The following is a 27941-nucleotide window of genomic DNA, read 5'->3' on the forward strand; positions in this document are numbered from 1 at the left end:
GTACCGAGAGAAAGAAAAGAGAGAGAAATCAGAATGCGAAGAAAAAAGAAGAGAGAATTGTAACAATATCTTAGGCAGAGCACGCATATCCAATTAAAAGAAGAATTTTCTCCCGAGGAAAAGTTCAGCAGTGAACTTAACAAAACATCTTATTCTTTCGGTACTTGCGCAATCTTTGCGCGTAGATGTGCAATTGTATAACATAATACTCGCATTATTTTCTTTAAAAAAAAAAGAAACTAATCGTCACAAGCTCGTTACGTCTTCCATTGTTCTCGTGACTAACGAAAACTCACTCCCCTTACCTGCTGCTTGTGGATTCAGGGATCCGGAGGTGTCACGGAAAAGTTTGCGGTAATTAACGTGAAACAGGGAGAAAGAAAGTGGGAGGAAACGATATTAACACTGGTGTGCTGGTGTCGTGATAAGTGTCTTGCCTTATAGCTTGCTTTGTCGTCCAGTTGTCGTCCGTTTGGTGTTTATCCTTTCGATACGCTGCAGTTTAACAAAAGTCGCATAGATTATCGTTTCTTATGTCTACGATTCTCGATGCTTGATACACGCGTAATGAGCTTTTGTTAATCGTTAATTATTGTACGACTCTGAGCAAGAGCTGCGTGAAAAATTTCGTCATTGTCCATTAACTTATGAATAAATAAATAAATAAAAACCTTGTAAATAAATTTACGTTTTTAGTTTCGAGAACAGGATTTCTCCATACCGGAAGGTAGTATTCTTTGACGTTTGAGGGCAGAAAGATAAATTATTCCACGTCTGTGTGTGTGTATAGTTGCTTCATTTACTTTCACGCTACACAATTGCTCTTTGAAGCTCTTAGAAGAACGGTGATTTATCATAGAAAGTCTATCAGACGAAAATTTTCACGCTACTTATGTTTCTTCAAGATAAGCGGGTCAAATTAATTTACGTTCTCGCGTTTAAATGTCCGGCCTTTCGAAATAACGACGGTCAGCTTCGTCTGTCCCTTTTGTGCTTTTATGTCTTCGATACTTGGTTTTGAATAGCGGTAATTATCATAGCCGTTATTTGTCTCGCTATTTTTTATTATCTGTATATCGTACATATTATGTATATATTTAGCGCTGTTATATTTAATTCAAATCAAGCTGCTGTCTTATATTTTTGGCTATTTTTAAAGTATTTAAAATAACAGCTACGGTTTTTTATCTTCATAGCTTTAAGTAAATTTTATTAATGTAACAGTTTAATATGTATTTATTATATGATTAATATAGTATATTTATTTGATATTATTAATTTTATTATTACAGCATATTTTACTTGTATACTTGTTAAAAGAATTATGGATATTTTTAATATTCAAATAATTCATAGATTCCGTTCGGGATATTGCTTGCATATTTATAACTAAAAGTTTTGCCATTTGCTGTAATATTCGTTTAGAATCTTTACAATTAGTTTTGAAAAATATTGAAATATTTAAGAAATGAATAGCTTGTTAATGTCTTTTGCTTTACATAAAAAAAGATTAAATTTTTTACATATTATTGCATTATATCTTAACGTAACATGATAAATTATTTATTCTTTAGCTCTGCTCTTATTATTATGCTCGAGAAATAGATATATCTGGCAATAGTTATTATTAATTCTCGGAATTTTATCGTCATAGGGTGAGCTCGAACAGCAGCTTCTTCAGGCAAATCCTATTTTGGAAGCATTTGGCAATGCGAAGACCGTAAAGAATGACAATTCGTCCCGTTTCGTAAGTATTATATCAATAATTTAATCAATAAAATATATACTGGTAATTTCAAGAAACAATCTACTCATCAATCTATTATTATTCTTTTTTTTATCATTTTCATTTTAATATAGTTAATAAAATCACGACATAACATAACGCAACACGCATGTTGCAGGGTAAATTTATAAGAATAAATTTTGACGCGTCCGGTTACATAGCCGGGGCAAACATCGAGACGTATCTTTTGGAGAAATCGAGGGCCATTCGGCAAGCAAAAGACGAAAGAACTTTTCATATATTTTACCAGCTGCTGGCAGGTGCCTCGCCGGAACAAAAGAGTAAGTTGCAAGCCACGTTGAATCCTTCAGACATTTCCTATCTTCTGATTGTATTCAGTGCATGTAATTGTAATATCATTTCCCCATTTTTTAGAGGAATTTATACTGGAAGATCCGAAGCACTATCCCTTCCTGTCAAATGGGGCTTTACCGGTACCTGGCGTTGATGATTCCGCCGAGTTCTTCTCCACGGTAAAGTCAATGCACATCATGGGCATGACCAACGAGGACTTCTCTTCTATCTTCCGTATCGTTTCCGCCGTGATGCTGTTCGGTTCGATGCAGTTCCGTCAAGAACGGAATTCTGATCAAGCGACGCTACCCGATAACACGGTGGCGCAGAAGATCTCGCACCTGTTGGGCTTGAGCGTGACCGAGATGACGAAAGCCTTCCTGAAGCCGCGCATTAAGGTCGGCCGTGATTTCGTAACGAAGGCGCAGACGAAAGAGCAGGTGGAATTCGCTGTGGAGGCGATTTCGAAGGCCTGCTACGAGAGGATGTTCCGTTGGCTGGTCAACAGGATCAACAGGTCCCTGGACAGAACGAAGCGACAGGGCGCTAGCTTCATCGGTATACTGGACATGGCCGGTTTTGAGATATTTGAACTCAACTCCTTCGAGCAGTTGTGCATCAACTATACGAACGAGAAGCTACAACAGTTGTTTAACCACACGATGTTCATTCTGGAACAGGAGGAATATCAACGCGAGGGAATCGAGTGGAAATTTATAGATTTCGGCTTGGACCTGCAACCAACGATTGACCTGATCGATAAACCGATGGGTATCATGGCGCTCTTGGACGAAGAATGTTGGTTCCCGAAGGCCACGGACAAGACATTCGTCGAGAAGCTAGTTGGCGCTCATAGCGTCCATCCAAAGTTCATGAAGACCGATTTCCGCGGCGTAGCTGACTTCGCAATCATTCATTACGCCGGTAAGGTTGATTACTCTGCCGCCAAGTGGCTAATGAAGAACATGGACCCATTGAACGAGAACGTTGTCAGCCTTCTGCAAGCCTCGCAGGACCCGTTTGTGTGTCACATCTGGAAGGACGCCGAGATCGTTGGCATGGCGCAGCAGCTCACGGACACGCAATTCGGCGCGAGAACGAGGAAGGGCATGTTCAGAACCGTCTCGCAGTTATACAAGGAACAGTTGGCCAAGCTGATGGTCACTTTGCGCAACACGAATCCAAACTTTGTCAGATGTATTATTCCGAATCACGAGAAACGGGCCGGTAAGATCGACGCGCCGCTTGTGCTGGATCAGTTACGGTGCAACGGTGTGTTAGAGGGCATCCGTATCTGCCGGCAAGGCTTTCCGAACAGAATTCCGTTCCAAGAATTTAGACAACGCTACGAACTGCTCACTCCAAATGCTATTCCCAAGGGATTCATGGATGGCAAGAAGGCTTGCGAAAAGATGATTCAAGCATTGGAGTTGGATCCGAATCTTTACCGTGTCGGGCAATCTAAAATCTTCTTCCGCGCCGGAGTGCTGGCTCATCTTGAGGAGGAAAGAGATTACAAGATCACGGATATAATCGTTAATTTCCAAGCCTTCTGCCGTGGCTTTTTGGCCAGACGTAACTATCAGAAGCGCTTGCAACAACTTAATGCGATCCGTATCATCCAGCGAAACTGTGCGGCTTATCTGAAACTGCGCAACTGGCAATGGTGGCGATTGTACACCAAGGTGAAGCCTCTGCTGGAAGTTACCAAGCAGGAGGAGAAGCTCACGCAGAAAGAGGACGAGTTGAAACAGGTCCGTGACAAGCTGGAACTGCAATTGCACTCGGCTCAAGAGTACGAGCGCAAGTATCAGCAGGCAATCGAGGAGAAGACCATGCTGGCTGAGCAACTGCAGGCGGAGGTCGAACTCTGCGCTGAAGCTGAGGAAATGAGAGCGAGACTTGCCGCGAGGAAGCAGGAGCTTGAGGAAATTTTGCATGATTTGGAGGCGCGTATTGAGGAGGAAGAAGAGAGAAGCGCCGCGTTGACTCAGGAAAAGAAGAAACTACAACTGAATATCAGCGATCTTGAGGAACAATTAGAGGAGGAGGAAGCCGCCAGACAGAAACTTCAACTGGAGAAGGTCCAATGCGACGCAAAAATCAAAAAATTGGAGGAGGATCTCGCCCTGTCGGATGACACTAATCAAAAGTTACTGAAAGAGAAAAAGATTCTTGAGGAGCGAGCCAATGACCTCTCGCAGACCCTGGCGGAGGAAGAGGAAAAGGCCAAGCATTTATCGAAGTTGAAGGCGAAGCACGAAGCGACGATTGCCGATCTCGAGGAAAGACTTCTCAAGGATCATCAACAACGTCAGGAAGTGGATAGGTCCAAGAGAAAAGTCGAGACTGAGGTTTCGGACTTGAAAGAGCAAGTGGCTGAGAGGAAAACGCAAGTCGAGGAACTGCAGCTTCAACTTGGCAAACGCGAGGAAGAGCTCAACCAAGTCATGGCGAGAATGGATGAGGAAGGCGCCTCTAAGGCCCAAGCTCAGAAGGCCCTCAGAGAATTGGAGTCACAGTTAGCTGAGCTCCAGGAGGACTTGGAGGCTGAAAAGGCGGCTAGAAGTAAAGCAGAGAAACTAAAACGTGACTTGAATGAGGAGCTTGAGGCGTTGAAGAACGAATTACTCGATTCTCTGGACACCACCGCAGCTCAACAAGAATTGAGAAGCAAACGTGAGCAGGAACTCGCGACGTTGAAGAAGAATCTTGAAGAGGAAACCTCATTGCATGAAGCTACACTCGCCGAAATGCGTCACAAGCACACGCAAGAACAGACTGCTTTGAACGAACAGATGGACGCATTGAAGAAGACGAAAGCGGTCCTGGAAAAGGCGAAAGGATCCTTGGAGGCTGAGAACGCCGACCTAGCGACGGAACTCAGGTCGGTTAGCGCAAGCCGGCAGGAATCTGATCGTCGTCGTAAACAGGCAGAACAACAATTGGCGGAGATAAATGCGAAACTGGCCGAGGTAGAAAGAAACAAGCAGGAATTGGCCGAGAAAGTAACAAAATTGCAGCTAGAGGCGGAGAGCGTGATGCAACAATTGGAAACCGCCGAACTGAAAGCATCTGCAGCGTTGAAGGCGTCGGCTACCTGTGAATCACAGTTTACTGAACTTCAGCAGCAACTGGAAGAGGAAACCCGACAAAAACTGGCTCTCAATTCTAAATTGCGCGCATTGGAGAGTGAGAGAGACAGTCTGCACGATCAGCTCGAGGAGGAGGAAGAGGCGAAACGTGCCTTGGACAAGCAAGTGCTGAGCCTGAACGTGCAACTGGCTGAGGCCAAAAAACGCGCTGAGGAGGAAGCGGAAGCGGCTGCTGCTCTTGAAGAAGCCAGAAAACGTTGTACGAAAGACATCGAGGCTCTTCAGCGGCAAGTGGAAGAGTTACAAGCAGCCAATGATAAACTGGACAAATCAAAGAAAAAGATCCAGGCGGAACTGGAGGATAGCATTATCGAACTGGAGGCGCAGCGAGCAAAAGTGCTCGAATTGGAGAAAAAGCAAAAGAACTTTGACAAAGTGCTGGCTGAGGAGAAAGCTGTGTCCGAGCAGTATGCGGAACAGAGGGACGCCGCGGAGAGGGAAGCCCGCGAGAAGGAGACGAGAGTGCTGTCGTTGACTCGTGAATTGGACGAACTTAACGAGAAGATCGAGGAACTCGAGCGAGGTCGTCGAGGTCTACAATCAGAACTGGACGAGTTGGTTAACAATCAAGGTACCGCTGATAAGAATGTTCACGAATTGGAAAAGGCGAAACGTTCGTTGGAGTCGCAGCTGCAGGAGCAGAAATCGCAGGTGGAGGAGCTAGAAGACGAGCTGCAGTTTACAGAAGATGCCAAGCTGCGGTTGGAAGTGAATATGCAAGCGTTGCGGGCTCAGTTCGAGCGCGACCTCCAAACCAAGGAGGAGCAAGCGGAAGAGAAACGCCGGGGATTGGTGAAGCAATTGCGCGATCTTGAGGCAGAACTCGAAGATGAGAGAAAACAACGCGCTGCAGCCATCGCTGCGCGTAAGAAGATGGAGGCTGACTACAAGGACATCGAGCAACAGTTGGAAATGCACAATAAAGTGAAGGAGGATGCACTTAAACAACTGAAGAAACTCCAGGCTCAGATCAAGGATTGCACCAGGGAAACGGAGGAAGCCAGAGCTGCCAGGGACGAACTAGCGGCTGCCTCCAAAGAAACTGAGAGAAAGGTCAAGAGCTTAGAAGCCGACCTGTTGCAGTTAACCGAGGACTTTGCCAGCAGCGAGCGCGCCAGAAGGACCGCCGAAAACGAAAGAGACGAGCTGCAGGAGGAAGTCAACAATAACGCCAATAAGGGTACTTTAATGTTAGACGAGAAACGTAGGCTGGAAGCGAGAATCGCCACTCTGGAAGAAGAACTGGAAGAGGAGCAGTCGAATGCCGAGATCGTGATGGATCGCGCCAGGAAGGGTCAGATCATGATCGAACAGTTGACAACGGATTTGGCAACCGAACGGTCCACTACGCAAAAATTGGAATCACACAAGATGCTGTTGGAGAGACAGAACAAGGAGCTGAAGGCCAAATTGACCGAGTTGGAGACGGCGCAACGCGCCAAGACCAAGGCTACGATACAGCAGCTGGAGTCGAAGATCAACAATCTTGACGAGCAACTAGAGACCGAGGCTAAGGAGAGATTCGCCCAGCAGAAGATCAACCGCAAGCTGGAGAAGAAATTGAAAGAGCTGAGTCTGCAGCTGGAGGACGAGAGACGAAACTCCGATCAGTATAAGGAACAGGCGGAGAAAGTCAATGTCAGAATGAAGGCACTGAAGAGACAATTGGACGAGGCGGAGGAGGAGATCAGCAGGCATAAAACCATGAAGCGGAAAGCGCAAAGAGAGATGGACGACATGATAGAATCTCACGAGGAACTCACACGAGAATTGACGAATCTAAAGAATAAATTAAGGTAATATCCCGTTTTCTTTCTCAAAAATGTAAAAGAGATAAATATACTTTTGAAATAGCGAAAGATTTTTGAGGGCTAAAAGATTTAAGGTTTGGGGGACGTTAAATACACAGGATATATTGATATATTATATTGAGGAGATATACTATTCGTTTCTAGATTATTTACAGATATAAATATACTTTTATGCGCTTTTTAGGCCGTACGTATCTGTAACCTTAGGCGAACGTAATGAGGCAGTATTAAAGTAGTGTTTTATCTTTGAAGGAAGTGATCAACTTCTAACATGTGTAGGTGTCAAGAGAGAAAAAACGATTGGTATCCTACCTGAGAGAGTTTTTTGCTAGGAAACAATCCCATTAGTGTCCCCAGTGTGCTACAGTGAGTTAAACGAGCTCTTTTGGTTAATTTGAAACCGCTAACCCCCTGAAAGTAATAATGTCCACCTGGACTGCTACCTTCTGTGTGATAATGACATACTTTTATCACCTCTGGCATCCTTTTTTGAATGCAGCTGTTTGTGTGAACGTGTTTCCCCTTACCTTTTTATTTTACTCGCAGTATTATGCTACCGGTTAATAATTTGACAACATGCTTTTTAGGAAATCGGCCTTTCCGATTTAATATAAAAGCCTTTACACTGCCTTAATATTTATCACAGCCATCAGGAGAACTTTAAATGTGAAAACAATTTGTCCAGGTATATTCTCTGGATATTCTTATCGATAATTACTCCATGGATTACAAATTTATACAATTTTATTCACTTAATTCGAGCATTTAATTCGAGACGTACATTATTAATTGAAATCTTGATAAATTCTTGATACAAAGTATGAAATCAAAGATTCTCAATGATGTACATTGTCCAATATTTCTGTTTTATTTGTACCTTTCATTATACAGGAAGCTTTAGCTCGACAAATTAATATGTATTTAAATTACTGACTGATGGTGACGTGTTTTTTACGCATACTTATACATATTTTGACAATGATGAACGCATCGCTTAATTAATGTACGCATGATTTGTTTAAAGGCGCGGTGGTCCTCCGATAAGCCTGAGCTCCACAAGGCTGAAGCGCGGTTCCGTACAGACTGGTGGGTCGGGCGACGACTCGACGACGCAGGACGAGAGCATTGACGGCGAGGAGAATGTCAATTGAGTATCGGAGTCGGTCCAATATGCTCTCGAACCTCTGTGAATTATGTACATACGTGCGTCGAGAGGGTGTTGGCTTTGAAAAAAAACAGCAAGAATAATCTAAAATATCAGAAAGCGGACTCTTTTGATATATTTTATATAGAACGAACGTAATCGTTGATCGCATTTTGATAGAGGACGAGAGACGGATAAAATAAAAGCTCTGGAGAAGGAAACTTAATCATGATAAATTTATTGGAGACTCATCCAACGGAACTTAAACTCGTACGGAAAACACGCGCGGGGGAGGGAGGGAGGGAGGGAGGGAGGTTTCACTTGGACTTCGCAGTCTCTCGCTTGATTTCCTCGAGCTGTCGGACCAGTCCGCGACTCGCGAGATCCAACGGAGTCTTGCGCTCCTTGTTGGTGATCGTCGGATCCGCTCCACGCGCCACCAGCAGCTTTGCCTCTTCCACGCGGTCCTCTTCGCAGGCAAGATGCAACGGCGTATTACCGTACGCGTCTCTCTGATCTGCAAGACGAAATAGCATGAAAACAAAACAAAACTAAAACGAACGAGCGCATGAAATTATGCACCGATTAGGGAGGAAGAGCGAGCGAACCTTTGTACTTCTTTAAGTTATAACCGGAAATATTTATATATATAGATTATATATATATATAGAGATTATATTTGATATTTTATATATTATTATACTGTAATATGAGAGAGCTCTGCGCATTTCAATAACACAAAATACACACACATACACATAAGAGACAGACATATACACACTCCGCTACCTATATTCAATTTCTTCCCGCACTCCATGAGGAGTTCCACGATAGCGATGTTGCCCTTCGAGGCGGATCTGTGGAGCGGCGTGGCACCTCGCTTGTCAGCAATGTTCACGTTGGCATCCTTCTCGAGCAACGCCATGCAGATGGCCTTCCAGTTCTTGGACGCGGCATACTGCAGGGCCGAGTGGCCGTCGACCGTCGTCGCGTTCACGTCTGCCCCTTCGGTCAGCAACGTGTTGACGACCTTCTCGCGGCCGGCGGATGCTGCCAGAATCAACGGGGTCATATTCGTCTGCGTGATTTGGACGCGCAACCAGCCATTAATGTTTGATTTCGTACGAGGATTGGCCGACGCAACGAACGGAATGAAAGTCGCGATGATTATGTGACAGAGAGAGAGAGAAAGAAAAGGATATGCAAGAAATGTAACGCAACGTGCGATGCATTCTGAACGCATTTTCGCGCTTTATACTTATTTTCGTATAAGTTTTTTTTCTTATAAATGATCAATGGAAAAATTATAATATAATTATATGTCATGAAATGTGTATGTTATTAAGATCTCCAGTTTTCTTTCGAATGAATTTCTCAATGATTAGACGTATTTTTAATTCACATATAGCTCCATGAGATTTTGGCATAAGATTTCTTTTGCTTGAGTTGGTCTTGAGTTTTATTCAATTATTTAGCTTGTACGTCTTCTCTGAGCTTTGTAAAACAATTGCATACTTTATGCAAGTTGTCTGGAGTTTATCAAGACTTGATTATAATTGCTATTGATACTAGATAATACATTTTCAAATATTTTTATAAACAGTTGAAGTATTTTTTGAAGCATGTGTACATGATTGTATTATTTATTTATATAATTATTATATATGGTTTATGTATGTGTAAAATCTCTTGTGGAGCCATAAGAATTAGAAATTGGTGACCACAGAAACTACACAATATGTAAATTATGTTTTCGGAAAAGTAGCTGGTATTGAAATACATGAAAATGAAGTTGAATTATTAGACATGCTACGAAACAATTACGAGTCTTTACGGTTGTTTTCAAATATATATGAATAAAAGTATTGATTAATTAAAAATATTATCTAGTGTTTTTTATAACAAGATATTTTAGTAACAAGAACTTTGCACGTGTCCGGGCTGAAACTAGGAAGTCTCTTCATTCGTATGTCTCACCAAATTTATATAATTTTTGAATAATACCAGGCATCTTTTAAATTGCAGTTGCAAAATTGTTTGACCAATTGGATCCTTATTGAGGAGCTCGCAGTGGATAGCAATGTACAAGTACGCTGCATATTTGAGAAATGCCTGTGAGTCATTGCGTAATGTTTCCTTACATCGTCTTCAGGATCCACCGGTACGTCAAGGGACAACAAATGCCTGACTAAATCATCGTGACCACCCAGTGCCGCCCAGTGTATTAACATTCGGCCATTCTATAAATAATACATAACATAACCTTATCAATGTATGTATGTACACACTGCGCGACGAATTCGTGATGTTGCACGATACGAACGTTGTCTGTTTGCGTTTTCAACCTCTCGCTCTCGTTCAACAGGATCTTCACAGCCGCGGTTCTGCCGCGATACGCTAAATCGTACACTGTAGGCTCTTGTTGTGTCATCTCTACGAATTGTTACTGAAATTTTTTAACCGACACGTTTAACACGAAATATGACTCTCTTTCGTACGTCTTGAACGTTACGAATTACAGATGATCGATTAATCGCTTTGTTTTGGTCCATCAATATCGGCTTGTCTTGTCACAATATTTATTCGCAACTATACGCGATAACATTGGTAGCCCTGTTGTGCGATGGAAATGGAAGTTCTGATTGGGTTTCCTTATGCGTTATAAAATGCTTCAAAATATTTTTTATTGTGAAGCTGGATTACATTATCAAATCATACTACTTAAAAATCTTTCTCGTTTTTCTTGCGACGTACTATAATATTATTTTATTTTTTTAGTCAAAATAGGCAAACCTTCTATTAATTCGAACAAACTCCAATAGATGACATCACAATCCTACGTCGCGTTCTTTCTTTTTTTATAAAGTAAAAGATCTATTCCCCCTCCTGATTATTTCCAAGAATTTTATTATAAGCTTCCGCTGACTTTCACTGAAAAGATAATAATATGATGCATTACATATATGTATTGGATGAACCAGAGTCCATGTGAATCTTTTTAACAAAATTAATTAATATACAAAGTTTTGTGTTAGAATTTTACTAAAAATCCGTATGGACTTTCCAGTTAACTCAACAGCTTTATTCAAATAATACTTTCCAACTATGCGTGTTTTGAACACGTTATGAATACAAATGATCGATTAATATTGTTTTTGTCAATAATATCGGCTTATTGTCACTGTCGCAATATTCAGAAGAAGTTTTTATTTTCGATTAATTCAACATCGTGATTAATCGTTATCTTCTAGTAGTGCATGATAAATAAGAAGAAATGTTTAGATATTCAACAATGGATCTTTTGAAACCGCGATACAATCAATAACAAATTATACAAAAGTAATAACATGTATAGCATAGCCGCAATCATTGTGTTTCATTTGTCTTTATTAAATGGGGAATACTTTAACAATTGGTACCTAAAAAATTAAATTTGCTTTCAACTATATGTGTATTACATTAATATAGCTAACATATAAAAATATCTTCAATATTTGTCTTAGGATTTATTATTAAGCAAATTATATTATTAATTTTTCTCTCACTTTTAGTATTTTAGTATGCTCGTAAAAATAATCAGCAGAAATAAAAAAAGAAAAGAGAAATAAAACACAATCGATTTTTCTATGCATTATGCAGCTATATATGTAGCTGCCTCTAAATAGATCTTTATGTTTATCGCATACATATAATATACAAGTCACGTGCTACTGTTTTATGCAATCTTTTTTACACGTGAAACGAGACTGCTGTTTATCAACCTGCAAACATTAGTCAAGTACTCGATTATTATGACACGACTTTGCCGGACGTGCAAGATCCGGGAAACCGCATGCGCGATACGCATAATGCCCAATGTAAAACCGAAGTGTCCAACCAGGAGGCAATCTTTAGAGCCTGATAAAAACAAAGTAGAACGAAAATATGAACAGAACATGACGATAACGATAACCCAGTAAGCAAAATGTGTGCAATCTGCCAGCAGATTGGCAACAGATTACTGCAGAAGTTGATAGCAAATTGACATCCGTTATGTCCGCATTAGGATAGTGATCTGCCAGCAGAGCCTGCTAACAGACTCTGACAGCAGATTGGCCGCAGAAACCGAGCAGGATCTGTTAACATTTGACGGCAGATTGACGGCAGAAACCGAACGGAATCTGCAGCTTTTGGCCATTCATATTCACGATATATTAAAGCATGTGTTTACTTTTAACACACTATAAATTGGCATTTTATATTACCATGTGTTAAAAGAACGCATTTGTTTGTTTGTTAAATTAAAGTACACTCGGCTTGATGCGTCTTTCTGACAGTTCGTTGCATAATCTCTCTCTTATTGTTAATTTATTCTAATCCGAAGTCCGAATTTTGCTTTCGAACTTCGGATTGCTCGTGGCGCGCGTGAACTACATGGACGTTGTCCATGGGGGCCTCCGTGCCGCGAGTGCAAAAATTTTCAGAAAAATTAATATTATCATGCCAAGGCGCGTATATTAACTTATATAACCGTTAGGCTAAATCTTAACATCGAGTAAGAACTCGACGCGTGCACCGCATAGCGGTGCGCAGCGAAAACGCATATTCATAGCCGTGTAAATTTGAATACCGTCAAAAGCTGCAGATCCTGTTCGGTTTCTGCTGCCAATCTGCTGTTAGATTCCGCGCGCGCAGATCTTGCTCGGTTTCTGCTGCCAATCTGCCGTTAGATTCCGCGCGCGCAAATCTTGCTCGGTTTCTGTCGACAATCCGACTTCAAGCCATGTTTGCAGATCTGCTCGGTTTCTGCCGCCAATCCGTTCTTAGATTTTGCGAGCAAGCTCTGTTACATTTCTGGCACCAATTTGTCGAATTAACCGTTAATAACAACTTCTGTATCAAATTTGTTGTCTTTTGGCTGGCAATAGTTGATAGCAGATAGTTAGCATCATCTGCTTTCGGCAGACTTGGCTATCTGGGAAAGTAACCACACATCTTTACGTCACCGAATACAGCTGACGTACATACTCAACCCAACGCGAGCCTGCCACGAAAATTGCAACGTGATTTCCGAAACGGAATCGTTATCGGCGACGCAGCTAAGCGAAGATAAATGACCCCTCACGATAACGAGGAGAATGCCCAGTCACAAGGATAACCGCCGCAATTTTATACCATTTCATACCGCAGATCGGCGGCGCGCGACGGACATTCGGCCGATACAGCCGAACTCGAGGTCTCGAGCGCCGTCGCTCGATCTCGCGCGCTCTATATCGGCCGGCGCGGCAGCCGCGCACACTGCCGCACGTACGAGCACACGGACACGGGCGCACACGTGTGTAGATACACAGTCACGGAACGTGGCGAGGAGCTTACCCCGTGTTTACCCCCCGATGGCTTCTGTGCCGCGCTGACTCCGCTGCCGTCGCGTGACGTCGCGCCGTCTTTTAATAGTCCGCCGCCTCCTCGCGACCGGTTCGCCCGCGTACGACTCGATACGACGTTATATAGGCGCGTATACACGTACGTCGTAGTCCGTTGGGAGACGCGCCCCGTTCGACCTTGAGCGAGTATAACCGGCGCGTAGCGTTCGATGTACGGAGCATCGGCGCGCCGCGGAGAATCGCCGTCGCTGCCGATCGCAACAAGCCGCCGACCGTCGCAAGTCTCCCGCGGGTCGCCCGCACGCTCCACGTTCTGTTTACTTCCCCGTAGGCCGCCGCGGCGCCTACCTCACGGCACGGACTAGTCCCAGCCCCGAAATGGCGAAGAAGACGTACGATCTGCTGTTCAAGCTGCTCCTCATTGGCGACTCCGGCGTCGGCAAGACCTGCATACTGTTCCGCTTCTCGGACGATGCCTTCTCCACGACGTTCATTTCCACGATAGGTGAGGGAAAGAGAAAGAGAGAGAAAGGAGAACGACGGAGATAGAATAACCCCGGGAGACGCGAATCATGGATTCCCTTCCGCAACGGCAACGAACCGGGCTCGCTTCTCGCGCCCGGTGATTGTAGGTTAGAACGCGTCCTCGTTAAAAAGAAAGAAAGAGGGAAACGGCTATCGTACCTCGCGCTCGTAAGATCCAACTCGGGCGACCGATCGCCGTCGTGCTCTGTGTGCTAAAGTTCATGGACACACGCGAGCGCGTGTATGTGTGCACATGCACATACATCGCGCGCGCGGACGTCGGGCAGGGTGCAATTACAAGCGTGTTTCTCGAGAAAGAAAGAAAAAAAAGATAATCGTTGTACTCCGCGAGGTTTCACCGAGTTGACCACGCTGCTATTGAGAAAAACTGCGTCGTGCGGAGAACGCTCCGAGCGATTTTTAGTTCAATAAATAACGCAGAAGTATTGCCCACGTGTAAAACGTGACGGACGTGTGGAATGTAAAAGTAAGAAAAAATGCACTGCTTGATCTGTAATTGTGTCCTTAATTTGTAGCTGCGTCCTTATTATCCACAGTGGATTTATATGGGACTTTTATGTAAAGGTGTTTTCCTTTTGTTTTTTTAGCTTGCTTTTGTTTAACGAAACATATGAATAAAAGTGCTTTTTCTCATAGGTATTGATTTTAAAATCAAGACAGTGGAATTAAGAGGAAAGAAAATCAAATTACAGATATGGTGAGTTGTTAAACGTACGTGTATCCAAAAATGTCTATGTATTTATGTTTATATATTATGTTTATATATTTGCAGGGATACAGCAGGGCAAGAGAGATTTCACACTATCACGACGTCGTATTACAGAGGAGCTATGGGAATTATGCTCGTTTATGATATTACTAACGAAAAAACCTTTGAAAATATTGTCAAGTGGCTGAGAAATATTGATGAAGTAAGTGCACGATCTACAGTGCGTTGACGCAACTTGTATAATCATGCGTACGATTCTAAATGTACGATTGTAAATGTAGCATGCAAACGAGGATGTGGAAAAGATGATATTGGGAAACAAGAGCGACATGGAGGAGAAGCGCGTCGTCAGCACTGAAAAGGGGGAAGCAGTAAGTGCTCGATCGTAGCTTTGCAATTATAATTGCAGTTGATACATTTTCTAGCGTATGACGATAGCTGATAAGGCACGCTCGATGATGGAAATTTTGTCGTGTTCGCAGATAGCGAGAGAGCATGGAATCCGATTTATGGAAACGTCCGCGAAGGCGAATATCAACATCGATCGAGCATTTAGCGAGCTGGCGGAAGCTATACTGGACAAAACGCACGGCAGGGAACCACAGGATGCGCCCGACAGAGTGACGGTCGACCGCAGGGTAGAGAGAAGTTCGAATCGGTGCTGCTAATTTTATATATTATTTATTTTAACGGCGCATAATGAACTATATATCAGCTCGTGCCACTGGGATAGAGTCCTCGATAGATCTAGAGAGCATAATTTAAAGCATAATAAAATAACGTAAACACTTCACGACACTGCCTGACCAGATATAATTCAGTCTCACTTCTGCTCTAGTAAACGTGCATTTTTCTATGCTACAAGATCGAGGCAGGGACGTCGCTGCAAAAAAAACAAAAGGGAAAATCCAATAATCGGAAATGCATTAATTAATACTACTGTAAGTGTCTCGATAAGTTTATAAAGCTACCAACGCTGTTTCATGCATATGTCATTGTATCTACAATTGTATCTGTCGTATATCAAACAATTTGGAGGTTTATTAGGCACCGTACGAGCGTGAGATAAGCTTGCGCAAGCTCTCCGAACGTGAAACTCCTCCGTGTCTCGCGTGAAACGTCATTACATTGTTGCACGAACAAAGGTAAACTAGAAAATATTGTTTGTTACGAGGCTGCAATTTGTTACCATGTTGAGTGGTGCGAGTATGAGCGGCGTGCTTCTAAAATCTCCGAAGGATCTGATTGGAGACGTGCTTGAGCGTTTTCCTACACTGGTGGATAATCGCACCACACATGCTTATTTGTATATTGAGTTGAGACGAGGGAAAAAGCTTGAAACCAAAAGCTTTTACCGTTTTTGTGTACGGCCGATTTACTATGAATATAAACATTCACAATTTCGAAGAATCTTCACATTTACTTCTCACATACCTACGCGCATACATCCTGTACCGAGTGTGTCTATCATCTTTCTGCAATGTGTAAGATTAGAGACGAAGAGCTACTAATAATAGCTGTACAGACACAAATACGAGGAACAGCATCGTAACACTACACGTGGTTCATAAATTACAGATCTTTTCGACACGCGTATCACTGATAACCGATTATCAGTTATTTTTCTCGAGTTACATCAAATATTAACATAATGGCGATGCCATATGTTATGTAACGTTAGACCGAAATCTTGTCTCGTCACGCGCGGGAATAACAACGTGTTGAAAAAGTATATATTTCTCACGTGACGTATCATCAGTGACGGAACTACGAGTGTCGGAGAGAAGACGTCACAACTACTGGAGAATAATCGTATGTTTTTATTATTCAAACATGAACAAAGAATAAACACAATCTCGAGCATCTAAATATGTATGTATATATGTATACGGGCAACCCCGCAGGTTGCAGGTATCTTTTTTGGGTTGCCTGGAGTTACAGTCAAGTTCAGATAATACAATACTATATATGTATAACTAATATCGGGTTTTTTTTATTACACTAAGAGACATATATATAATATTTATAATAATTATGTATTAATAATCGATATTTTTAATTATATGTATACACCTACTGATCACATAAAAAAGGATCCGTTAAAGAAAAATAGATAGATACAAAGATTTAATCTTCTCATCTTTCTAATGAACGTTTCCGACAATGATTACGTTATACACTTATCGAAATAATGCAGCAAAAGGGAATTAAAAATAAAATAAATACTCAACCACGAATAAGGAAAGGGAACGGAAAGCTATCGTGATGACGACAATCTTAATAACTGCCAAACCAAGAAGAATTACAAGAATTATTACAAGTTATCGAGTTACCTCTTCAAGATGATAGGAAATACTTTGTCTGTAGTTATGGCTTACGGAACTAGACAAAAGGCTTCGGAGTCCAAAGCGTGCTGTTCGTGTACATCAATCTTTGTAAATATGTAAAAGCTATCTCCATAGAAATCAAAGTTTTGCCAATATTATGTCCTTTTTGCGCGTTATCGTTTGCTCATCTACAGTGCGCGCGCTCATCAAGACGATATTCGCGGAGAACCCGGAGCAACCGGACGGCGATAAGTAAAAGCTGACTGTGTGTCCCGTAGTAATTGTAACACAATAAGTCAAAGTATTGAAAAAGGTATTGCAGCGCGATTAGTCCCGCGAGGCGCCGATAATAGTCAGGATGTAGATGAAGATGTTAATGACATCTAGGTAGAGGCTTAACGCGGCGAAGATGTACTCTTCCGGCGAGATCGAGTACTTGTGCTTTCCGCCTATCATCATTTGCGTGTCGTAGATTAGATATAGAGAGAATATCAGCGCGCCGAGTGACGCATAGACCAAAGTCATCGTTCTTCCCGGCCAGATCATCGCGATGATGCCGAAAATAAGCAATATTAATATGGCGACGAACAGGACGCTGCTTAATCCGGTGAAATCGATCTTCGTCTGAAACGCGAATATTGTCAATCCTAGACAAACCGCTGCCGTGATCCCGACGGCCAGCATCACCTGCAAAAATATCTCTATGTAGACAAATGCTTCTTTGTTTCATTTGAGAATCGAGAATCGTTTCGGAGAAACTTACTTCCTCGGACTTGTAAGTCGAGGCAGCCGTGGCCAGCAGGAAGGCTTCCGCCACCGTGAAGAGGAACAGGAATATAAAGTTCATCGGAGCTTTGCGTCTCACGTTGGTACAGCAGGCCATACATATGATCAGAACGATGGTTACGGCGAAGGCGATCCAAAACAATTCTGTATGTTGTCTGACCCACTGTTGCGTTGGTTTATGATAGAGGAACAGAGTGATCATCCCGAGTGTAATGAGGAGCTGACACATCAGGATACTGTATACTTTCCTACGAGGCAGAAGGTCGAATTTAAGTGAAGTGCTCGCCACGCCACCAGAAGCGTACCAGAGACCACGACGCTCACCTAATGAAGCCGTTCCTAATGGTTTTGTCGTTAAACTCGAACCCCTTGACCTCATCCTGCAGAGGGTCCTCCGCGTAACCGGATCCATACATCCCTGCTGATGGCGGTGCTCCTCCGAATTCAGGACCGACTGGCGGTGGCGGTGGCTGACCGTACGGTGGCACACCCGGTGGAGGGTGTATAAATCCTGGACCTGCTCGAACACCAAAACATGATCATCGTTGATCCTTACTCAACGAGTAAGCTGTAATTCTCTGACACGTCTCTCTGCCTACCTACCTGGTGGATCAGTAGAATAAGGCGGTGGATATGGATTCTGTTGAGGGTACGGATAGCCCTCCTGCACTGGTGGATATCCGGGGTTCTGTTGGGGATACGGACCTGCACAATCAAATTTGAGGAACGTAAGCACCAAAGTTGTAGCGTAAACGTTGCAGTGTAGCCTCGACTGTGAGCAGTAGCAACTGGAAGCTTTCTGCGCTAACAGCAGTTACTACTCTTGTCTGGTGCGTGTTTCATGATCTCGTAAAATTGAGTTTCCATGATTCTGTGCATTCGTGCCATCACGAATATACTAAATTATGCCTGATACTTGTACTTGTGTGGTGTCGCACATGAGCACATACTTTTTGTAACGCATTACTGCGTATCAATTAATTAACTTATCGACAGTCTCTTTGCTTTCTTTTACTGAAATGTCGACTAATATAAATAAATAAACGTAAACGGTGTGCTTCAAAGTGTTGCGTGAAATGATGTACATGTACTTGTTGAAGCAAGTGACACGATACTAATTGCTGACTGAACAATTTCTCGTGTGAAATCCGAGTAACAACGGCAAAACAATAAAACATAACGATCGATAACGTGTCGCGAACGGAATATACATATATTGAGAACAGAAGGAAAAAGATCAGAACCTTGTTGCCCTGGATAGAACCCCGCACCAGGTGCTTGCCAAGTTGTCATCTTTCGGTTTTGTTTTAGCTGGAAAAAAACCTATTGTTATAACTAGGTCTTTCGGCAGGGAAAAAAAACTCAGTTTTACTCGGTTAGTCACGGATCAAACACCTGAAAAATGTAAGATTTTTAGGTCATGCACAGCTCGTATAAACAGGCTACGCGGACACTGCTCGATTAAATCATCAACTTATTCCAATCCGATCGTATCAAAATATTATCGTTTCGCTTTATCGACAGATTGTGTGTACTGGTAACACGCAAAAGCACGGGGAGGTACCGCTTATCAAATAAACTGCTCGGGAAAGAGAAATAATGAACGGTTAGCGGCGGGCGTGCAACTCGGTCTACAAAAACCAAACAAACTATCCCGCCGCACTGGCGTTGGCGATAACGAATTACATTTAGTGTTCCCTCGAGCAGCACTTTGTAGCGAGCTACAGCCTCAAGTCGGCAGGCGATGACGCAAACGAAGAGGACGCACGGTCGCTCGCGACACACTGAAAGCGGCGCGGTACAGAGTGCGGTTACCCGAGTTGCTCTCTTCCGCTTTCACGATGCGAATTGATGCGAATTGATGCGAATCGTTCGACGCGGCGCATCTCGGTGCGTACCTCGGTTCCTCACGCTACGACAGGTACGCGGACTCTTCGGTATACAACGATGTCTCATCGTGACAATCGCGCCTGTGCGAGAGATTAACCATAATCTACGTGTATGTACCGTCAAACTTTTCCAGGAAAGCGTTACATGTATAATGCGCGCGCACACACACGCCATCTACGTGTGTATCTACACGTACGTACATTCGCGATGTGTCGTGAGCAGGCGAGCAGTGAGGCTTCGCGCTCTATCTAGCGCGATAAGGTTTCGAGTCTACGGAGAAGAGGTGCCTTGGACAATGACCGCAAGAAAATAAAGGGCAGTATTGAACACTGCCGCAAAAAAAATAAAAATATTACCAACTCCGAGTCACAGCGGTACGCCGTGCCGCGGCATTGGTTATAGGAACGCGCGAGCGCAAGGTCACGCGTGCTGCTATTATCGAGCCGCGATTCACCGCGTTTAAAGTTCCCCGATAACGCGAACGAAACGACGCTTTCTACGTTCCGAGTCCGTGACCGGGCGCGCGCGTGACGTCAAAGTGCGCCGTCTACAACCTCGTGGATGGCATTTCGCTTTGCGCGAAAATGTGCGTCCGGTGGCGCGCAATTTCGCGACGGGACAGCGCGATGCACGCGTCAAGTCGATGCGTCACTCGTCCTTTCTGGAAATAGTCGCAATCGATAATCGCGTTCTCACCGTACGGGCCCCGAGGATTACGGCGTTACGGGTGTGCATTTACTTACTCGTTACACTCGGTCGGCAGCGGTAGAGCACGAGAGAGTATTGCGCAGCGCGGAAAGGATGACGGTACGAACGCGCTAATCAGCAGACGACGCGGTCACACGTTAACGCACTTGGTAACGAACACCCGATAACGGACTCCGGACTATACGATTCGACTGGAGCGCATCGCCGAATCCGAACGATATGAAGTGGGAAAGCCGAATGTCCAGGGAGTGTCACGCTTTGCGCCTGCGTGCTGTACTTTCCGCCCGTTTGAATTACGTGACTCGTTTATCGCGTGTTCGAGAGGGGACCCTACTTAATTTTTATCGAATGCGGTCGGAAAGCCGAAACGATATTGATTATGAACGTAAAAACGATAAAATTTCTGGCCTACATGTGGCGCAGGTTTAGTGCCGCGAGTGCAGCAATAGCGCGTGTATATTTGAGCCGAGTATTCTGTCCGTGGAACGAAGCTGACAGTCGGCGGTTTGAAAGAAAGGAAGTGAAAAGCTTAAAATACTCGTACAGTTGCTTTGCCTTATTGAACCGTCACATGCTGCATGGTGCGGAATTAAGAGAGTAAAATTGTAAATTTTACTTATCTCGTAATACAAATTGATAATATATATTGATATATATTGATATTTATAGATATATTATAGGGTGTGCGTTTTACTGGGAAAAGTAGTACAACATTGATGCGCACTGAGTACAATTTTAGTGAAAACTGTGAAAACAGTTCACATATTTCAACGTTTAATGTTCTACTCACGAAAATGGTACAAAAATTGCACTAAATGCGCACCAGTGTTTCACTAGTTTTCCCAGTAGAATCATTTTATGCGTGGGCGTTCGAGACCTTGGCGCTGATTGGCTGCGAACAAAGGGTAAAGTCATTAACTTTATCGAGAATATTACTAACAGCCAATCAAAATGTCACTAGATATAGTTAAAAAAACACTGACGCTCCGGATTGGTCACTTAGCGGAAAATCTAGTAATGTTGTCCAACTGTTGAGCCTGCCGAACGGTGCCAGGTTTATAAGGTTATGTTTCCCACGTGCGCAACGTTTTTGTGATTATGTTTATTACGTTATAATTGATTATATTTGGGATTATATTTAAATATATAGCAAATGAGTTATGGCTTCATATCGCATACACAATATTAGATTTTACAATCTCGAACCGAAGTCCGTCACTTGTTTATGTTATGAACCAAAAACTAAAAAGGTAGCTCTTGCGAGGTTAGTTTGTCAGCACTTTATACTTTCTCTCTCTCTCTATTATATTTTATTAACTACATAATTAATATGTATCTCTAATTTATTTAAAGAGCCGGTAATTCTATAGAAATCTGGAATGTCGGCAATGCTCCATTCGTCGAATGCACCATAGCCGGTCACGTCAAGAACTCGGTTGAGAGCATACTATGGATCGGTACGAGACTGTTCTCGACCGGCCTCCAGGGAGCAGTGGTGGAGTACGATTTAACGACGCTAGGAATCAAGTACGAGGTCTTGGTGACGGGAGGCTCGGCCTGGTGCATGGACGTGAATCATGAGAAGACCCGGCTAGCTGTCGGCACAGAGGACGGTTACATCAATACCTTCATCGTGCGCCAAGAGAAGCTGATTTACGAGAGAATATTCGACAAGCAGAAAGGAAGAATTCTGTGCATAAAGTGGGACAACACGGGTGAGATGATCTATACAGGCTCGACCAACACCATCAGAGTGTGGAGCGCCATATCTGGGCACGCGATACACAAAATGACGACGTCGAAAAGTAAAGTCAGGAAAGACACGATAGTTTGGTGCCTCGCCGTTACCGACGACAACGTAATAATCTCGGGCGACTCTCATGGGTTCCTGTCCTTCTGGGATCCTCACGTAGGAGTGTTGATAGAGTCCCACGAGAGCCACACGGCTGACATACTGGCCGTCACATTGTCGCACGACATGAACATTGTATACTGCACGGGCGTGGATCCGGTCGTGAGAAGTTTCTGCAAGGTTATCCTGAAATCCAGCGGCAAGCCCCAGTGGGTGAAGGGAATCGAGAGAAGGTTACACGTGCACGACGTTCGAGCTCTCGTAGAGGCCAACGGGAAGCTCTATTCGGCTGGAGTGGACGGCTACCTCGCCGTGTCGAGTTATCCGCCGAAGAATCTCGTCAAGTATCCACCCTTGCTGCAGCCGCCCTGCGCCACGATCTGTCGCAAGTCCAGGTGCATCCTGCTACGGTACACCAACTATCTGGAGCTGTGGCGACTCGGCTCGGCCACTAAAGATCCCCCGGAGCCGGTACGTTCTTCTATGCTGCATCAACTGGACGACCAGCCCATAAAATTGTTGCAGTTGCAAACGAAGGGTGATGAAAGCATCATCTCTTGTGCCATCAACAAGGATTCTAAAACTATCGCGTACTCGACCGACACTCACGTGAGAATATTCAATTTCGACGTAGTGGAGGGAGACGCTCAGCTGTCCAGGAACGATACCGACTTGCCCATGAAACGGATACAGAAGATGCTGTTCAGTCCGAACGGCAAACTGTTCGCCACCATCAACAATGACGGCAGTGCGAACACCGTGACGCTGTTCAAAGTGGAGAAGAGAAGTCTGAGCTTGATCGGTTCGTTCCAAACGACGAAGGAATCCATCGCGAATGCCGGTCTTGTGTGCTTCTCGCCAGACAGCAAGTACCTGGTGTGTGCGGACCGGCAATGCGGGATCGCCGTGTACTTCATCGGTGACGGCGTAACGGCGGAGTCGCTCAAGGCTTGGCAATTACCGAAGTACAGCTGCCCGCCGACGGCGATGGCCGTGCAGAAGGGCACGCTTAATCTGGTTGTAGTGTATTCCGATCATAAGGTGAGCAAACTGCTCTTTACACGCGATCCACTGGTTTAAATTACGCGAATGCATTTTAATTAATTTTCGAATTTTCAGATCGTCGAATACAATCTCCCAAGGAGACAATACACAGAGTTCTCCAATACTCTGCAAAGTCGAATACCGAAACAATGGTTGGCGCGTCCGTTCCCAATTACGAACGTCATATTCGATCCGGGTAACGAGAACATCATTATTATGCAGGATGACTCAAGTGTGTACGTTATTAACAAGGTCGGTGAATTATCAGAGAGGGCGGCAAAACTTTCAAGGCGTGAAAATGGAGAGAGCGCGGAAGACAGCAACTCCGTTTCAAGCTCGCAGTACCAGCATGCGTTCCAAGTTGCCAAGAAGTATAAGGTAATACCTAATTAATACAGAGAATGTAAAATAAAAATTCGTGCAATGAGTAAAAAATTCTTTACGCAGATAATGCATTAAAGAAACATGATACAATGGTTTTATCATATTTGCAGCATCTCGTCTATTTAAATTGGTTGAACGACGAAGAGCTGGTTGCAGTCGAGGTGAATCCAACATCGCTATCGGAAAAGTTACCACCCACGTTAAAACAAAAGTTCTTTGGCATGTAAATATTGTATTTACGATCATCGATAAAGTGCTATTAATAATAATAATAATAAAATAAGTTTATATTTTATTTCTATTTTAATTATTATAATTAAACTTTAATTTTATTAAAATATACAGGGTTATTCCAGGGGGAAAGGTTAATATTCTGGGAGGTATCGATCATTTTTAAGTAAAAAAATAAAATAAAAGCCACACCTTTTACAAATGCCGAGTATGCAGATATGCTGTCTGTGTACGGCTGGTAATGTCCCTACTACTGAAGAATGTCGTCGATGCTTTCCTAGAATTCAAGACAGTGGAGTCTTTTCCAACGTTTTGCAACTAGGCATTCATATAATTCTCGGAAATCGCTCAGAATACACGTTTATACGAACATTTTTGCTCAAAATAACCGATTATCTTGGCATAGAGACAATTCGCGTGAATTCCAGCAGTTTTTTAACAGTGGCTGTAAATTGTCTTCGAAAGTATGAAAGATATAATGAATTGGAAAAAGTCAGGGACTACCAAATTCGAAAATTATACTAGCAAGATGAGGAGTTCAAAAACCCTCAAATTCTATTCTTCTCGTTATTTCACTGTTTTGAAAGTGCATTCGTAGTATCTAATCTTCAAACCTACATCAGTACACTATTGATCCCCGGATAATCGTCGCTTCAACCCAGAAATATAAATCTCTGTTGTGTCATGCGTGGTAACTCGACAGTATCCGCGACGGGGGGCTCCATCGTTGACTTTGGGGAGACGTACAGGCGACCCGTGAACTCCAGGCTGCATTCCGGGCGAGACGAGCGATGGCCGACCTGAGCAGACGTCGTCTTGGGCGCGGGCGGCGAGGACCTCAGAGGAATCGGCGAATGTACAACCGCGTCTTCCGGTGGGTCACGCGCGAAAGTGTCCACCGGAAGCCCCGCTTCTCTGCATTCCTCTGCCAGCACCTACGGTCAGCGACACGCCGGACACGATATTGAGGCATTCGTTTGCGGCTCGCGTGTTCTCTCTTTTTTTTTACAGTGCGTTGAAAGGAGCTTTTAAAGGTACCTCATTGAAAAACCGACCGGTTAAATGCTCATACTTCTTTGGCCACGATCGCCGCGATAAACTTTCGAGAAAGTTCGTCTCCTTGCTGAAATTAACGAAATAATTGACTGCTGTGAGATGAACAAATTATTTATTATTATTATTTACAATTTTACATAAATTAATATGTGTGTATTAATTATCTATATATCTATAAATATATAATTATTATTATTACTTCTCTCTCTGAATTATCGCCGAGCTAAAATAATTTTTGTGATTTTATAGAGAATACATTACCGTATATTATCAGCAGCCACTTTGTTTTTAAAGTTGCCACTGCGCCTTGCAGCAGCCACTATATCGGTTACTTTTCTCTCTTTATCCTGCTTCTCCTCAGACATTCTGATATTTTTTCACACGACGAGCGAAGCTCTCAATAATAAATCCGACCGCAGCGTACGCGCGGTTTGTTCGATACCACGGGTTGTTACTATAGTTATCGCGCGGTATTATCGGAATTCCTGACCCGCGTCTTCTTGGGATAAACGTGGAGCTCTTCTGTCGCGCTCGTCAATTTTTGTACCATGAATAAAATCTTCGCAAAAGAACGTGCGCGATACGTCACGCGCCGGAAGCGTCACCGGCTTTACGGGCAATCCCAAGCTCTCGCGAGTTCTAGCAACGCGAGCTACCGGGTGCGGTCTACCTCTCGTGGCGTCGCAAATTCTTCCAACCCTGTGTCCGAAATACGCGAAACAAATTCCGGAATCAGTACGATTATGGACGAGAGCTTCGCCATGGCGAGACGTCGCAAATCCAGTGCAACCCTTATCGCGATCGCGACCTGCAGTTGCCGCGCCAACCAATTGGGTATCTTCTTCGACCGTCGGCGTTAGCCGGGAAATGATCAAGCGAACGATGTAGCGTCTAGCCAGGTCCGTATAGTCTGCGTCGACGTGGATAACACACCGATGTTCGGGTATGAGAACGTACGAGCGGAGGACGTGCCCTGCGAGGCGCAGGGAGAAGAGAACTAGAGAGAGAAGGGCGTTTATCAACGGAGGAAATACAGAAAGAGAACGCAAGAGAGAGAGAGAGGGTGGGCGGAGGGAGACGAGAGACATAAAGGGATAGAGAGAAAGAAAGGGAGAGAGAAAATGGAGACCGAGGACGCTGCAGAGTGCAATGTACCCAGATTACGACTAATCTGCGCCCGAGACCACTATCCGAGGCGTCTTTAACTTACATCGCTTAAAGCATCAGCCGGTTCAACCCCTGGCTTCGACGCCATCGTCCGCGCCTTCATCGCTGTCGCCATTCTCTCCCTCCCCCCGCTCTCTCTCTCACTCTCGTCTTTTCGTTCGTCGCATCGGTCTATCCGTCTATCTATCCGTCTCCCTGCGTCGTCGCAGCTTGCATCGCCACTCGATCTATATCCCTGACAAAATCGCACCCCATCCTATCTCCCCTTCTCCGAAATTCGAAAATTCATCACCGTGTCCACCTACTGTTCAGCGTTAGTTGTTAGATTATTTCTGATGAAATAGTGAGAGGAAACTTTTTACGCGATATTAGGCTGATTAATTATGCCATCTCGGATAAAAAGTAATCGCATTCAAATTCATTGTCAAGATATCCGAATAATATTCTAATTTCTTAAACGTCTTTAAATGTCTTAAAATTTGCCATTTGTTTCTTTATAAATAAGTGTATGATTACACACGATCATATTGAATAAATCTGCATGGGCACAACTGTACATGTTTGAACATCCATATATTAATATTACATCTGTTCTGTACGATTTATTACTCTTCGATTAAATTTTATCTAAAAGAATCTAAAGAAATCCTCGGGTGCGCGCAGTGCATTGTAAAGTATCGATAAACTTGCACCGATTTATCTCTGGGAATATAATCTGAAAAAGAAACAGAAGCGGTACGCGTGGCTTTTAGGTGATTCACGATTGTTTCGACTGTTAGTAAAATGGATTGGAATGCGAACGGTACCGACGATTCTAAATTAAAGCAGTTACCGCGCCGCTTATTTAGCGGGAATCGATCGGAAACTTTGCTTTGCTCGTCGAGCCGCAGACGCATATTTCGTACTTCGAGCGGAGTCTGTTTTTATCTAGTGCCGGAATTAACAGACCTTCCCCCGACAGCTACAGACAGCTATAGAATAATCATACAAAAGTCTGATCGGCCGAGGAAGCCGAATGGAAGATCACACGCGAGCATTCTACCGACCTTGCCCCTCGGTGCAAATATGTCTGCGCATCAGTATTAATAAAGGCGATAACGTCTGTAGCTTCTCACACGAACGATCGAACCAGCTCTTGCGAGGAAGTTTCGATAATTGACAACAAATTGTAAATTCTTGGCGCAATGAGCGTAAACTGGGGTGAAGTATCATCCACCAATCCCGGCGTCGCGTCATTGAATGCAATTACCTCATTATCCTCGCAATTATCAGATATAGGGGTATTAAATTAAGAAAAGCAATTTAGCAATCTAAATTTACAATATACAAAGGTTTCAATGAACTTTTAACCCTGGTCATTGTGATCTGATGTCAGATGGCAGAAAAATGAAGCAGCGTCAGGGGCGAGAAGGACAAAAAAGACAGAGGATAGAAAAAAAACTGAAAACTAAGGCGCAAACCAAGTGCGAACGCGACCTTAGCCACTGTCACGAGTGCTAAAGAGACAGACGGAGAATGGATGATGAAGAAAAAGCAAGAGAGAGAGACAGAGAGGGAGAGAATTCGTTCGTTTGTAGGTGTAGAGACACGGCGGGGCGCGCTGTAAATTACAAGCGGAGCGCCAAACCGCTATGGTCTTCTCTCAGTGGTGCAGGGGTGTCTAGACGTATAGATAATGCCGGGCTGGC

The 27941-nt window shown here is 43.7% G+C and overlaps 6 protein-coding genes across 16 annotated transcripts in view; 3 read left to right on the top strand and 3 right to left on the bottom strand.

The window, feature by feature from the left end:
* LOC105276601 (myosin heavy chain, non-muscle) overlaps positions 1 to 8412 on the top strand; it is a 32529-nt gene extending 24117 nt beyond the window's left edge. For 2 of the 4 annotated variants that reach the window (XM_011334361.3, XM_011334362.3), the window contains 4 exons: positions 1655 to 1747; positions 1905 to 2067; positions 2162 to 7031; positions 8071 to 8412. In XM_011334361.3, the coding sequence (XP_011332663.1) occupies positions 1655 to 1747; positions 1905 to 2067; positions 2162 to 7031; positions 8071 to 8197 (5253 nt within the window). In that variant the 3' untranslated portion in view covers positions 8198 to 8412. Of the gene's footprint in view, positions 1 to 324; positions 409 to 1654; positions 1748 to 1904; positions 2068 to 2161; positions 7032 to 8070 lie in introns of all 4 variants that reach the window. The other 2 variants (XM_011334358.3, XM_011334359.3) reach the window with 2 other exon arrangements.
* LOC105276600 (26S proteasome non-ATPase regulatory subunit 10) lies at positions 7887 to 13946 on the bottom strand. 2 transcript variants are annotated; one of them, XM_026974218.1, is made up of 6 exons: positions 13546 to 13946; positions 10984 to 11121; positions 10514 to 10636; positions 10332 to 10430; positions 8980 to 9268; positions 7887 to 8707 (listed from the first exon to the last, which is right to left on the bottom strand). In XM_026974218.1, the coding sequence occupies exons 3-6, from the start codon at positions 10619 to 10621 to the stop codon at positions 8508 to 8510; spliced, it is 696 nt and encodes a 231-aa protein (XP_026830019.1). In that variant the 5' UTR covers positions 10622 to 10636; positions 10984 to 11121; positions 13546 to 13946; the 3' UTR covers positions 7887 to 8507. The 2 variants fall into 2 exon arrangements, with proteins under 2 accessions (XP_026830019.1, XP_011332659.1); XM_011334357.3 differs by lacking the exons at positions 10984 to 11121; positions 13546 to 13946 and having other exon boundaries at positions 10514 to 10963.
* LOC105276608 (ras-related protein Rab-10) lies at positions 13932 to 16218 on the top strand. Its single transcript, XM_011334378.2, has 5 exons — positions 13932 to 14058; positions 14736 to 14796; positions 14872 to 15010; positions 15090 to 15179; positions 15291 to 16218. Exons 1-5 carry the CDS (start codon positions 13932 to 13934, stop codon positions 15474 to 15476), a joined length of 603 nt encoding a protein of 200 aa, XP_011332680.1. The 3' UTR covers positions 15477 to 16218.
* Positions 16219 to 16605: 387 nt separating this feature from the next.
* On the bottom strand, positions 16606 to 20762 carry LOC105276612 (protein lifeguard 1). Of its 6 annotated transcripts, none has more exons than XM_011334384.3 (6): positions 20555 to 20762; positions 19166 to 19232; positions 18525 to 18626; positions 18246 to 18438; positions 17899 to 18169; positions 16606 to 17822 (listed from the first exon to the last, which is right to left on the bottom strand). In XM_011334384.3, exons 2-6 carry the CDS (start codon positions 19212 to 19214, stop codon positions 17463 to 17465), a joined length of 975 nt encoding a protein of 324 aa, XP_011332686.1. In that variant the 5' UTR covers positions 19215 to 19232; positions 20555 to 20762; the 3' UTR covers positions 16606 to 17462. The 6 variants fall into 6 exon arrangements, with proteins under 6 accessions (XP_011332686.1, XP_011332687.1, XP_011332689.1 ...); XM_011334385.3 differs by lacking the exon at positions 20555 to 20762 and adding an exon at positions 19820 to 20099; XM_011334387.2 differs by lacking the exon at positions 20555 to 20762 and adding an exon at positions 19737 to 19755.
* Positions 20763 to 21436: 674 nt separating this feature from the next.
* Positions 21437 to 24094, top strand: LOC105276610 (U3 small nucleolar RNA-associated protein 4 homolog). Of its 2 annotated transcripts, XM_020030776.2 has the most exons (5): positions 21437 to 21783; positions 21873 to 23412; positions 23491 to 23611; positions 23684 to 23793; positions 23910 to 24094. In XM_020030776.2, exons 1-5 carry the CDS (start codon positions 21680 to 21682, stop codon positions 24024 to 24026), a joined length of 1992 nt encoding a protein of 663 aa, XP_019886335.1. In that variant the 5' UTR covers positions 21437 to 21679; the 3' UTR covers positions 24027 to 24094. The 2 variants fall into 2 exon arrangements, with proteins under 2 accessions (XP_019886335.1, XP_011332685.1); XM_011334383.3 differs by having other exon boundaries at positions 21438 to 21783; positions 23491 to 23793.
* On the bottom strand, positions 24084 to 26803 carry LOC105276609. The gene is made up of 3 exons (XM_011334379.3): positions 25348 to 26803; positions 25069 to 25153; positions 24084 to 24965 (listed from the first exon to the last, which is right to left on the bottom strand). Exons 1-3 carry the CDS (start codon positions 25449 to 25451, stop codon positions 24684 to 24686), a joined length of 471 nt encoding a protein of 156 aa, XP_011332681.1. The 5' UTR covers positions 25452 to 26803; the 3' UTR covers positions 24084 to 24683.
* Between the last annotated feature and the right edge of the window lie 1138 nt (positions 26804 to 27941).

The sequence above is a fragment of the Ooceraea biroi genome, chromosome 12, assembly GCF_003672135.1.
Source record: "Ooceraea biroi isolate clonal line C1 chromosome 12, Obir_v5.4, whole genome shotgun sequence".
Lineage (NCBI taxonomy): Eukaryota > Metazoa > Arthropoda > Insecta > Hymenoptera > Formicidae > Ooceraea > Ooceraea biroi.

Bases quoted from the DNA above. Each gene is read 5' to 3' on its own strand.
- LOC105276600 (XM_026974218.1), bottom strand. From the start codon at position 10,621: ATGACACAACAAGAGCCTACAGTGTACGATTTAGCGTATCGCGGCAGA. The intron at 10,431-10,513 runs GTTCGTATCGTG...TATTATTTATAG, and splicing joins TGAAAACGCAAACAGACAAC to AATGGCCGAATGTTAATACA. The intron at 9,269-10,331 runs GTAAGGAAACAT...CAAATCACGCAG, and splicing joins CGGTGGATCCTGAAGACGAT to ACGAATATGACCCCGTTGAT.
- LOC105276612 (XM_026974215.1), bottom strand. From the start codon at position 19,985: ATGGCGTGTGTGTGCGCGCGCATTATACATGTAACGCTTTCCTGGAAA. The intron at 18,627-19,819 runs GTACGCACCGAG...TTGATTGTGCAG, and splicing joins TCGTAGCGTGAGGAACCGAG to GTCCGTATCCCCAACAGAAC. The intron at 17,823-17,898 runs GTAAGTTTCTCC...ATATTTTTGCAG, and splicing joins CGACTTACAAGTCCGAGGAA to GTGATGCTGGCCGTCGGGAT.
- LOC105276608 (XM_011334378.2), top strand. From the start codon at position 13,932: ATGGCGAAGAAGACGTACGATCTGCTGTTCAAGCTGCTCCTCATTGGC. The intron at 15,011-15,089 runs GTAAGTGCACGA...TTGTAAATGTAG, and splicing joins GGCTGAGAAATATTGATGAA to CATGCAAACGAGGATGTGGA. The intron at 15,180-15,290 runs GTAAGTGCTCGA...TCGTGTTCGCAG, and splicing joins GCACTGAAAAGGGGGAAGCA to ATAGCGAGAGAGCATGGAAT.
- LOC105276609 (XM_011334379.3), bottom strand. From the start codon at position 25,451: ATGTCTGAGGAGAAGCAGGATAAAGAGAGAAAAGTAACCGATATAGTG. The intron at 25,154-25,347 runs GTAATGTATTCT...CGTTAATTTCAG, and splicing joins GTGGCTGCTGATAATATACG to CAAGGAGACGAACTTTCTCG. The intron at 24,966-25,068 runs GTACCTTTAAAA...CGCTGACCGTAG, and splicing joins CCGGTCGGTTTTTCAATGAG to GTGCTGGCAGAGGAATGCAG.
- LOC105276610 (XM_011334383.3), top strand. From the start codon at position 21,680: ATGGCTTCATATCGCATACACAATATTAGATTTTACAATCTCGAACCG. The intron at 23,413-23,490 runs GTGAGCAAACTG...TCGAATTTTCAG, and splicing joins TAGTGTATTCCGATCATAAG to ATCGTCGAATACAATCTCCC. The intron at 23,794-23,909 runs GTAATACCTAAT...TCATATTTGCAG, and splicing joins AAGTTGCCAAGAAGTATAAG to CATCTCGTCTATTTAAATTG.